Genomic DNA, 12,475 nt, shown 5'->3' on the forward strand with positions numbered 1-12,475 from the left:
GATCAAGGATTATAGTTTTATATTAATTTTAACAGTATCAGCACAAAACTGACATGCTTGTTGCTTGATTTAGTTAAACAATGATTTTTTTTTCTTGCTCTTTTTCAATGAATACATAAAGTATTTTTTGAGAGATTCCACTATGTTCTTTTTTCTTTTTCTTTCTCAATGAATGCATTCATTATTTTTCCAGAGGTTCTGATAAAATCTAGCCCAAAGTATTTTCTTTAATCATGTCAAATATAACCACAATGATATAAAAAATAAACATTAAAACACAACCAAACAAATTTTTCCCCCTTGGAAGCTTTAAATCACATTTAAACAAATACAATGTGATCAAAAGAATTAGACAATATTACAATTAATTTCTTAGCAAAAATCAGATTCTACATCATAGTGGGTACAAAACATATTTATAAATTATTACATGTAAAAAGAATTGTATTTTCCGATGTCTTTTTATAAAAAGCGCCGAAGATTTTTTTTTTTATTATATAAAATGGGCTTAAGCGTAATCGCACTGGGTGTTTGATTTCAAGCAACCGTAACCTATATAATCTTCATCGATCTTTAGTTTTCTCAAACCCTAATGTTAGAATTGTTGCGAATTTGGGAGACAATGACTCAAAGAACCGAAACCTATGCAACCCCAAAGTTTCATCATTAGTTTTTTCAAACCCTAGGGCTCGAATTTGGGAAAAAATGACTCTTCTAGAGTCTAAAACCCTAAACCTCGAGGTCTGTCTAATCTCTCTCTAGGGTTAGGGTTTTCTGCGATTACTGTCAATATGGATAAAATTCACTGAAAATATTTTTTCTTTTCTTGAATTGTTTTGTAGGTGGGAGATTCATCAGAAAGAACAATGGATACAGCGAACAATCCAAACGGCGGCAATTTAGGGTTTTCGACGAACGAGGGAAAAGTGGCGCTGCGAATTTGGGACATGAGCCCTGAAACTTCAATAGTTGGTGCGCTAATTCGAAACAAGATGTAGCTTTTTTTTACTGTATTATATACTCTGCTATGTATGATATACAATTTGGATTCATATAGGAATTATCATTGAAAATTTCACTACATTTATCAGTGAATTTATATTATAAAAAGCACGGAACCCTTATATACGTAAGGATATAATGGTCTATCTACTGTTTAGACTTCAATACTTAACTAGTTTATTAAGGGTGGAAATAAGCCAAATCGAATCAAATAGAACACTGTTTGACTTTGGTTAAGTTTGCAGCATTCAAATTTGTATTTGAATTCGTATTAGTTTGACTAGAATGCCAAAATTTTCTGATACTTCTAAATAGTCCTACTCCTAGATTTTGAGCCTTGAAGCAGTTTGGGACTTGTAACCGTCTTGTACGAGTTCACCCTTCATTTTCATGGGTATTACATGATCAAGTAATATCTCAAAAGCACTTGCCCACTTTAACATAGATGTTGCATCCAAGCATTTAACACGAATGTATTAAGCAACTGAAAGTGGCATTTTTAGATTTTGGATAAAAAAAAATTATTGAACTTGCTAGAACTTTCTAGTATGTTGTAATCATTTGTAAACATGTGTTTGCAGTGTTCAACATCTAAGTAAGCAAGCAGCATTTCTCAAACGGGATCATGATCAAAGGGAGAAGATCGTGAGACGTATGGATGACATTCTCTTTGAGAGAGCACCATCGCAGGTATATCATGATCCATTGTGGATTTACATCTTATAAATCATAACTTATTTTTAGTATATATGTTATCAGTCTATGCAGTCATTTCATCAAACGCGGTTCAAAATTTTTACATGATATTATGGTTCTTTTTGTTGTATTTTACAGCTTTTCGTCATAGTCAATGCTAGAGTTCAGAAAGTACTGAAATTCGTGGCATGAATTGATGGTGTGTTTCTAACTCACAATTTCTTCATATGATCAGGTGCACTATATGAATCTAGAGACACTGGAGAGTAGATTGAATTATCTGCTCAATTGTCACAAGAATGTTGAAGCCATGAAAACTCTGGATCGTGATGTTTTATTTCTGTCAAATGGCTCTACAGCAGCAAGTTGCAAAAGGCCACATCAATTGAACCTGTGTTCTCCGGATACTTCTTATCATAATACCTCTATTTCGAGTGGTGATTCTATTCCATTTGAACAATGTATGTATCACCATCTGGTCACCAATTCCCTTGACTTTTGTTTAATATTTTAGTATGGTAATCAAATAGTAAATGCATTGCTTGATAGGTAATAGTCATTTCATGCCTGATTATAACTTTGATTCGGCTGTGCAGTTAATCAATCCTGCATCATCATTTGATGCAACTGGTAATTTTAACAATGTACATCAGTCAGTCTCTCAATCTTATCTGAGCACAATGTCGGTTGGTGTTGCATCAATATGCTGGGAAAAAGGAGCAACATCTGCAGTATAGTCATTCTGACCATCTTCAACGCCATCAAAAGGAATTGTACTCCCTGCAACTCAGGTTATGGCCAAGAAATAGAAATGAAGATTTCTAGGAAAGGAGAAATTTTATTAACCAGAAAAACTTAATTTGCAAGAGTTCCCGTAGGGTTATTTATACTACCTTACACCAGACTTTTCTAAAACTAAAAAATAACAACTAAGTCCGAGATCCTTGCCACCTAATCTTGGTAAATCAGGAGCCTAACAATAAATCTATAATTAACGTAAACTCCTAAAAAATCAGCCTATAAAATCACTAGCAATCAGCAACAATATCCCTAGAAATTAGGTTGAGAGTTGCCAAGAATAACTTCTTAATTTCCACACTCCCCCTCAAGCTGGGGTATGAATGTCAAACATACCCAGCTTGTTCTTCAGATTATCGAATTTATTTTTCAGCAATGCTTTTGTAAGTATATCAGCCGCCTGGAAATCTGTGGGGACATATTCCAAATGTAATCGTCCTTCCTCCATCTTTTCTTTAGTGAAGTGTCAGTCAATTTCAACATGCTTAGTCCTGTCATGATGGACTGAGTTCTTTGCGATCTCAATTGCAGCTTTATTGTCGCATAGTAGAGTCATTCCATCATTGCATTTAACTAGTGTGCACCCCGTGCAAAGCACGACTTCCATTTTTTATTTCTGCTACAGTAATTCTATAGGTAAAAAACAGTTTTTGTAAGTGCTACAGTAACAGACGTTACAGTAATTTACTGTAGCATAAATAGTGAATCTTGGATCCTCCCATTATTATAGAGGAATAGATTTTTAATTCCTTCAACATTCTTCCCAGCCAGATTCCTTCACATGTCCCTTGACACAGCCCTAAATTCTGACTCTGCACTACTTCTTGCAACAACTGCTTACTTCTTGCTCCTCCAAGTGACCAAGTTTCCTCAAACATAGGTGAAGTAGCCCGTGGTTGACATCCTGTCCTCTTATCAGTTGTCTTTTTAAAAAACAGACCTTTTCCTAGATTCTTCTTTAGATATTGCAAAATTCGAAATACAGCTTCCAGAGGTTTCCTTGTAGGCATATTCATGCATCTGCTGACAATTCCTACAACAAAGTCTATGCCCGGCCTCGTGTGAGACAAGTAGATGAGTCTGCCAACCAATCTCTAGTATCTTCCCTTATCTGTCCGTCAACAGTTCTTCTTCCTCCATCTAAATTTTGCTACTTGAGTCCATAGGAGTATCGGCTGGTTTACAGCCAAGCATCCCAGTTTCCTGCAAGAGGTCAAGAGTGTACTTCCATTGTGACACTGAGATCCCTTTGTGTGATCTAGCTATCTCCATTCCAAGAAAGTATTAGTTGACCTGAGGTCCTTATTATATAATTATATATATATATATATATATATATATATATATATATAGAGAGAGAGAGAGAGAGAGAGTAAGACTTCTATCACTTAAGTTGATATCCACCAAACTTCATAGGCACTCATTTATTAAATAAAAAATCTTTTAATATCATGCAAGCATCCCTAGACAATATGAGTGGCTAAAAAGTTTGGTGGATAACTTTTGCTATCCACTTAAGTTGACATAAGTTTTGCTCTCTCTCTCTCTCTCTCTCTCTATATATATATATATATATATATATATATATATATATATATATATATATATTATAATATATATATTATATATAATATATTATATATTAATTTCAGCGGCTCATTCCTCTAGATGATCCTCTGTTATGATTATGTCATTAATATACACAATCAAAATAGCCTTTTTTCCCTTCATAGGAGTGTTTGACAAACATAGTGTGACCAGTCTGTCCTTGAGTGAACCCGAGCTCCTTAACTACCCAAGTGAGTCTTTCGAACCAAGCACATGGGGATTGTTTGAGACCATAGAGTGTTTTTTTTTAATTTGCATACCTTTCCAGCATTCTCTTGTGACTCGAGTCCTGGAGGAATCTTCCCATACACATCTTCCAATTCTCCATTCAAGAATGCATTTTTAATGTCGATTTGATGAAGAGGCTAATTCAAATTTGCAGCAAATGATAGAAGAACTCATATGGAATTAAGCTTTGCGATATGGGCAAATGTTTCAACATAATCAATGCCATATGACTGAGTGAAGCCCTTGGCAACTAATCTTACCTTGAATTTGTTCACACTCCCATCTGCATTATATTTGACTGAAAAACCCCATGTGCATCCCACTGACTTTTCCCCTTCTGGTAGGCTAGTGTGTTCCCAAGTTTGATTCTTCTCAAGAGCTTGGACTTCTTCCATAACTGCCTTGTTCCACTTTTCTTGGCTAAGAGCCTCCTGAAAGGTTTTTGGAATTTGAGACCCATTCAAGGTTGTTGTGAATGCTTTGTTGCTTGGTGACAGTTTGTCATATGAGACGAAATTGCTAATTAGATGCTGAGTGCAAGTTCTTTTCCCTTTACGCAAGGCATTAGGCATATCTAGATCATTAAAATAATCAGATACTTCAATTTCTTGAGAGAGAGGACTTACATTACCTGTATGAGTTTCAGCAGGTTGGACCCTTGGGGTAGATTCGTGGCGGTGCCTTGATGATGGACAAAACTTTGTCTGCTTGTGCGATTTTTGTTTCCTTGAGTAGACAAGAAATTCTTTATGTTTTGGAGCTGGATCAGGTGTGGGTTGAGTGAATTCTGAGAATGGAATAGGTATGTCGTTTGGAGACTAGACTGGCAGGACGTTGGGACTTGAATCTGGAGGTTGGATTGCGGGTGCACTAGGGATTGATGAGAAGTTAGATTGATCTGGATAGGACAGAAACCAATATTCAACATGGCTCTCCCCCTGAATGTTGGTTTGTGGGTAGAAAGATTGGTTTTCGAAGAAAGTGACATCCATGGAATTGTAGAATTTTTTGGTGATTGGAGAATAGCACTTATACCCACTCTGATTTGATGAATACCCCGAGAAGATACATTTGATCGAGCAAAAGTCTAATTTGCTACAGTTTTGTTGTGAATTATGGACAAAATATGTACACCCGAACACTTTAGGAGGTATACTGGACAGAATTCGTATGTGAAGGTAAATATTGACAAGAGCTTGATGTGATGTTTGGAAGTTGAGGACTCGAGATGGCATACGATTGATTAAGTATGTGGCTGTCAACACTGCTTCACCCCAAAACTATTTAGGAACATGGTTGGCTAAAAGAACAAAACATGTAACTTCTAGTAGGTACCGGTTCTTTCATTCAGCTACCTTATTTTGTTGTGGGGTGTCTACACACGAGCTAAGATGGATAAATCTTCTTTTTGTAGGTAGGTTCTTAATTCTGAATGAAAGTATTCTCTACCGTTGTCTGTTTTCAACACTGAACCTTTGCTAAAATTGATTTTGAATCATTTTGAGGAACCTTTGGAAATTTTGGCCAACTTCTGCTTTTTCTTTCATAAGGAATAGCCAAGTCACTCTCGTGTGATCATCTATAAACGTGACAAACCACCTTGACCCTGAGATAGTTTTAATCCTTAAGGGTTCCCATACATCACTATGAATCAAGTAAAAAGGATGAGAGGTTTTATAGGGCAGTGGAGGATAGGAATGACGTATATGTTTGGACAATTGGCACACTTCGCATTGGAAAGAACTTGAAGTTTTATTGAATAAACGAGGAAGCAAAATTTTCAACTACAAAAAATTTAGGTGACCTAGCCTATGATGCCACAACATGACATCAATGGAGAGAATCGTTGGTCGTCGTTGTTTGGTTCAGAAGCCTGCTCTTTGGTCACTGCTCCTTCTCAGTTGTGCAACACCAAGAACACAAAGGGAAGCTTGTTGATCTTCTCCTTCAATCACTCACAAAGAGGAAAGGGGACCGCACAAAGCGATGAACGGGAAAAGCTCACAGTAAGGGATAGGATCGAACAAAGCTCTCAGAGCACAAAGCCACTGTTCTTCTTCTTCACTCTTCTCACTGTCACACTCACTGTCTCACTCTCCTCTCACAGTTACTCACCTCACAAAGGGTGAAAGCACAAATCCAGAAGGGAGAGGATGGCACAAAGGGTGAGAACACAAAGCTCGCAGAAGGGAGAGGATCACTTAGATCTCCAGAGCACAGAGCTCTTGATCTACTTCACTCTCGCCGCTCCTATTCTTCTCTCAGTCTCTCTCTCTCTACTTCCTCTCTGATTTACAACAAGGTATATAGTGGGGGAACCGACAATGAAGGGATGACTAAGGAAACAAATAGAGGTGGGAGCCGACCTACAACAAATAGAGACGAGACTCAAAAGTGACAGCAGACAGTCAGGACAAAGGCTGGGAAAGGGAAATAAGAGGGAGCACTGAGCCTCTTGGTAATGGGCCAGTTTTTAGGCTAACAAATAGCAACAATCTCCACCTTTGGTCTAAGGTAGTGCATTGAGAAAAACACGGAACTGCAAGACTCATCATCGCCAAATCATTACTTATATGATCACAAAGAAGATACAAGCAATGAAAGAGAATACACAAAGTAAACTCAGATCACAAAGATCGGGGTAAGATCACCAAACATACCAAGTCCACAAAGGACCAAACTTTACCAAACGGTCATCGAATTCAAAGAGAAAAATCACAAAGCTACTAACAAGCACAAAGCAAGTTAATAGGCCACAAATGCAACTCACAAAGCAAAAGGGAAAAAAATTATCTAAGCTCAAAGCAGGTTAATAGGCCACAAAGGTAACACACAAGGCAAAGGGAATTTTTTTTTACCCAAAGTCAAAATTCAATGTCAAGTCCACAAAGGACCGAACTCTATAAGTCTTAGGTTCATTGCACTCAAGAGATTCAAACACATTAAAGACAAACTCAGATATATTACAATCATTCAAATTGTAATCTCTATACCTTTCAGGTTTTCTAATAGTTCTTTTATTTCTATCCCTAGTGAGTTGATAATCATTCAAATCATGCATGTTATCTATTTCCTGCATATCATGCTCCACCTCATTAGGAATAATCTCATCTTGATTTTCAATAATTATATTTTTAGGATGTGATTCAGGTTGATTAATAATAGACATTTGCTCCACCTCATTTGGAACATCATTTTCAAAAATAGAGACAGATAAAGGTAAACAAGAAAATTCATTTTCTTTAAAAATAACATCTCTACTTATCACTATATTAAACCCCGGTTCACTCTTATTCCAAAGCCTATAACCTTTTACCCCTTCAGGATATCCTAAGAAAACACATTTCTTAGATCTAGGTTCTAACTTATTAATCCTTTGATGCACATAGCCAACACTCCCGAAAATCCTCAAATTATTTAAATCAAGAGGTTTGTCCGTGAACACAAATTGAAGGCATTTCCTTCCTAAGGGAACAGAGGGAGACCTATTAATCAAATAGGCTGCAGTACAAACAGCTTCTCTCCAGAACTTCTTAGAGAACCCAGATGTGACCAACATAGCCTTCATCCTCGCTAAGAGAGTTCTATTCATCCTCTCTGTTGAGGATCCTTTGTCACTACCAAAGTGATCACCTTTATGCAAAATTTCTAATCCTCTATTTCTCATGTGACCTAATCTATTATGTCATAAAACAGATTTATCACCTATCACTGAGTTAACAGAATCAAGCACAGGTTCAGCATGACAAACATACAAGTTCTTTTGTCTTTCAGCAGTAAAAATAACAAGAGACCTTTTCAAAAATTTTATAACCCATTTACCCCATTTTCCCTCTAAACCATCATTTTCTAGAGATGCACAAGAAATCAAGTTATAATGTAAATCAGGAACATGCCTAACATCCTTCAAAGTAAACACAGAACTAGAAGAAAACCTAAGGCATACATCACCAATTCCTAAAACATTGCATTTCTTTTCATTTGCCATTGACACAAAGCCATTCTCTATAGTTTGAAAACATATTTTTAAAAGGAGTCATATGAAAAGTACAATCAGAGTCTACAAACCAATCTGATTTACACAAAGAATCAGATAACACAGAGTTCAAATATGCATAATCACACAAATTATTAATCATAAAAATTTCACCTATTTCGCTCTTACAGATAGCCATATTAGTATGATCATTTTGTTGATTTTCCCTAGGCTTAGGATAATCTCTAATAAAGTGACTAGTTTCATGACAGTTATAGCATTTTTTAACTTTAGACCTAAACTTAGATCTACCCCCTTCCATTTTTGGTTTTTTTTCCTACTTGATTCTTCATTACTAGCATTCTCTTGGTTATTAGACCTATTCTGAGACCTACCCCTTATATGCATAACCTCACCAGAATTATTATTTCCCCCAGAATATTTTAAATCTAATTCCTTACTTTTAAGACCATTGAGCACAATGTCAAGGGTAACCTCATCTCTACCATATTTAATAACAGATTTCACATCACCATATGAGTCTGGAATAGCATTTAGAAGGGCAATAGGAGTATAATCGTTTATATGTTTATCACCAGTTAACTTAATATCTGAAATAAGGTTTGTAAAAACATCTAGGTTCTCCTCAATATCCTTAGACATATCCAATCTAAATTTTTAAAAAAAATTCAAGCAAAAGCATTTTACTGGGCAAAGAGGTTTCAGTATAGAGTTCTTCAAGTTTATCCCAAAGGGTTTTAGCAGATTTCAAAATTCTAACTTTTCTAAGCACAAAGTCAGATAAGTTCAAATAAATTGTGGAACAAATATTTTCGTTCATTTCAGCCATTTTTTCTTCAGTGTCAAAAGTCAAATAAGTTTGACCAACAACCCTAAAAGACTTCTGTTGAATTAAAATGTATTTTATTTTTTATTTCCAAATGTTAAAATTAGATTTTTCGTTGAACGAAAACATACTATATGGATTAGCAGTAAACATTCTGATTTCGGTAATTATCCGGCTCGAAACGTGTGAAGCAACTAACACGACCAAATGAGAAGAACGATGAATACAAAGTTATTGTTTCAATCTCTTTGTTCTTTCACACGAGCACAAACAATAACAGAAAATATAAAATGCAAATACAGCTGAAAAATTTTCAAAAAATTTATCAGGCTCGAAACGTGCGAAGCAACTAGAACGAACAAAATAAGAATAACGATGAGCACGAAACTCGGGTTCAAACCTTTTGTTCTTTCGCACGAGCAAAAACAAAATTTAACTTCAGCAGTAAAACGTAGCGAAATAAAAAAAACCAGGGATTAAACACAATAAAAAAGATAATCTTGAAGATTTACTGTAATTTTCAACAATTACTGTAATTTTCAACAATTACTGTAATTTTCAACAAAGACAGAGCTTGACTGCAGCGGAAAGAAAACACTGATAAGAGTTCATTTTTTCAGTCAATTCACCTGAGCGAAACCCTAGGAGAGGGTTTCGACCTTACCCACACCCACGCGACGGTCCAGCGGTGGTCTGGCGTTCTGGAGTCGTAGATCTGCGGCGGCGGCGACGGTGACGATTCTTGCGACGACGATCGGCTGTTTTGGAAGGGCGACGACTCATCGAGCTTTGATACCACTGTAGAGTATCGTTGGTCGTCGCTGTTTGGCTCAGAAGTCTGCTCTTTGGTCACTGTTCCTTCTTAGTTGTGCACCACCAAGAAGACAAAGGGAAGCTCGTTGATCTTCTCCTTCAATCACTCACAAAGAGGAAAGGGGATCGCACAAAGTAATGAACGGGAAAAGCTCACAGTAGGGGAGAGGATCGAACAAAGCTCTCAGAGCACAAAGCCACTATTCTTCTTCTTCACTCTTCTCACAGTCACACTCACTGTCTCTCTCTCCTCTCACAATTACTCACCGCACAAAGGGTGAAAGCACAAAGCCAGAAGGTAGAGGATCGCACAAAGGATGAGAGCACAAAGCTCGCAGGATCACTCAGATCTCCAGAGCACAAAGCTCTTGATCTACTTCACTCTCGCCGCTCCTATTCTTCTCTCAATCTCTCTCTCTTTACTTCCTCTCTGATCTACAGCAAGGTATATAGTGGGGGAACCGACAACGAAGGGATGGCTAGGGAAACAAATAGAGGTGGGAGCCAACCTACAACAAATGGAAATGGGACTCAAAAGTGACAGTAGACAGTCAGGACAAGGGCTCGGAAAGGGAAATAAGAGGGAGCACTGGGCCTCTTGGTAATGGGCCAGTTTTTGGGCCAACAAATAGCAACAATCAGAATCTGAACTTGAAGCAAGACATGACACAAGCCGGATTTGAGACTTTCTGAGATGGTTGAATTTCTGGCTTTAGAAGATAAAGTCCTGCGGTCATCTTAGCACTGCTAATCGTCCTCCCCGAGCACAACGCCTAAAAGACACACATTTGGAGCAAATTTAGTAATGCAATTCAAATCCTTAGTGAGCTGACTAATGGACAAAATATTATGACCCAATTTAGGAACAACCAACACTGAGGTCAGTCTAATATCTTGTGATATAGCTACTGAACCTATTCCTGTTACAGACGAATATGTACCATCTCCAATTCGGACTGTTGCTTCATTGAACTGTGGGTTGTAGGTATCAAATACTGTGATATCTCCTGTCATGTGGTCCGAAGCTCCTGAGTCACACAATCCAAGGCTTTGCTTCTGCCTTAATTTACATAAAGGGCGGTGGGAAGACTACCTGATTGTGCTAATGTTGCTGTGCTTGGACTTCCTAGGTTGAGTGCTCCATGAACCGTGGCCTGTAACATTTTTTGAGGGCTTCCATTTGTTCTTTGTTGAAAGGGTTGGAATCTGCTTGATCTTGAGGCTCTGTCGTGGCGACGTTTCCCTTGCTGTTGTTGTCTTGAAATTGGCGTTGGGCGTGTTTCTAATCAGCAGGTTTTCAGTGTATTCTCCAACTAATTTCCTTAGTGTGTCCTGGACGTTTACAATGATTGCACCACGGACGATTGTTCCTTCTTTGAAACCCCCCGTTTCCCTGCGGTCCACGAGTGTTGTTTTGGGGGGGCCTTGGCAACCAACGCAGAGCTTTCACTTCTAGGAGTATCATCTGGAGCATGACTTTTCTGCGACTGTCTTCCCTATGAACCTCAGAGAACACTTAGCGCACACTGGGTAGGGGCTTTTTACTGAGGATTCTGCCATCCGCTGCATCAAGGTCACGATTAAGCCCCAGCTGAAACTTATAAATTCGCTCGGTCTCCAGAATCTGCCTGTATTGTTTTTTGTCATTGGAACAACTCCAAACCACATCATCGAAGACATCAAGGTGCTGCCAGTATCTTGTGAGAGTTGTAAAGTAAGTTGTAACAGACATGTCTTCTTGTCTAAGATCATGAAGAATACCTTTAATCTCGAAAATGATTGAGGTGTTGTCCTTGTTCGAAAACATCTCCCGAGCAGTGTCCCATATTTCTTTAGCAGTTTTATAGTACATAAAAATTTCACCTGTCTCATTAGTCATAGAGTTCACCAGCCATGACATAATCATGGAGTTCTCCACCTTCCAGGTCCTATAGTGGGAGATGTTCTTACCAGGTCCTTACTGAGTGACCACATCGAGAAATGGCTTTATAGACGTCTTGAGGCAGAGAGACGAGAAAGAGCAAAGTTGATGGGAAAAACATTTTCTGAGGTAAACTTTTGATAAAGCTTATTATTCATGACATATATTGTTTGATGACATTTGGTGCAGGTTGGCTCAAATAAGCAACCATGTTAGTTGATTGTATGCTTTTGTGCAATGATCTGAAGGACTAGTTATGGTAAACATTTTGTGTGTCGTGGAGAATAGATGAATAAACAACAAAGAGATAACTGACTACTACCTCAGTGGTTGCTTCATTAATTGATTGTTTTATTGTTAAACCTTTTATAAAGTTATGAATTTAATTTGTGGCTGCTGAATTGAGGTATGTTTTATCACTTGTTTTATAGAACTCCACCTGCAAACTCTGGAGTGAGTTTTATACTTGAGTTGCATCTTGTCAAGCTTGATTATCATCACATAACCTTGTCAAGAATTTAAGAAGTAAAGGACGTTGCTGGTCTCCTTGCCTTCTCCCTCATGTAGTGCAATGGCACACTACAGG

General features: G+C 37.6%; 1 protein-coding gene across 1 annotated transcript in view; it reads left to right on the forward strand.

Annotated features, from left to right (window-relative positions):
* Nucleotides 546-12,475, forward strand: part of LOC109829025 (probable histone acetyltransferase HAC-like 1) — a 17,121-nt gene continuing 5,191 nt past the window's right edge. The window contains exons 1-5 of the mRNA XM_020396070.1: nucleotides 546-741; nucleotides 843-994; nucleotides 1,584-1,692; nucleotides 1,934-2,159; nucleotides 11,894-12,018. Of these exons, the coding sequence (XP_020251659.1) occupies nucleotides 706-741; nucleotides 843-994; nucleotides 1,584-1,692; nucleotides 1,934-2,159; nucleotides 11,894-12,018 (648 nt within the window). The 5' untranslated portion in view covers nucleotides 546-705. The remainder of the gene's footprint in view (nucleotides 742-842; nucleotides 995-1,583; nucleotides 1,693-1,933; nucleotides 2,160-11,893; nucleotides 12,019-12,475) is intronic.

The sequence above is a fragment of the Asparagus officinalis genome, chromosome 1 (genome assembly GCF_001876935.1).
Source record: "Asparagus officinalis chromosome 1, Aspof.V1, whole genome shotgun sequence".
In the NCBI taxonomy this organism is placed as follows: Eukaryota; Viridiplantae; Streptophyta; class Magnoliopsida; order Asparagales; family Asparagaceae; genus Asparagus; species Asparagus officinalis.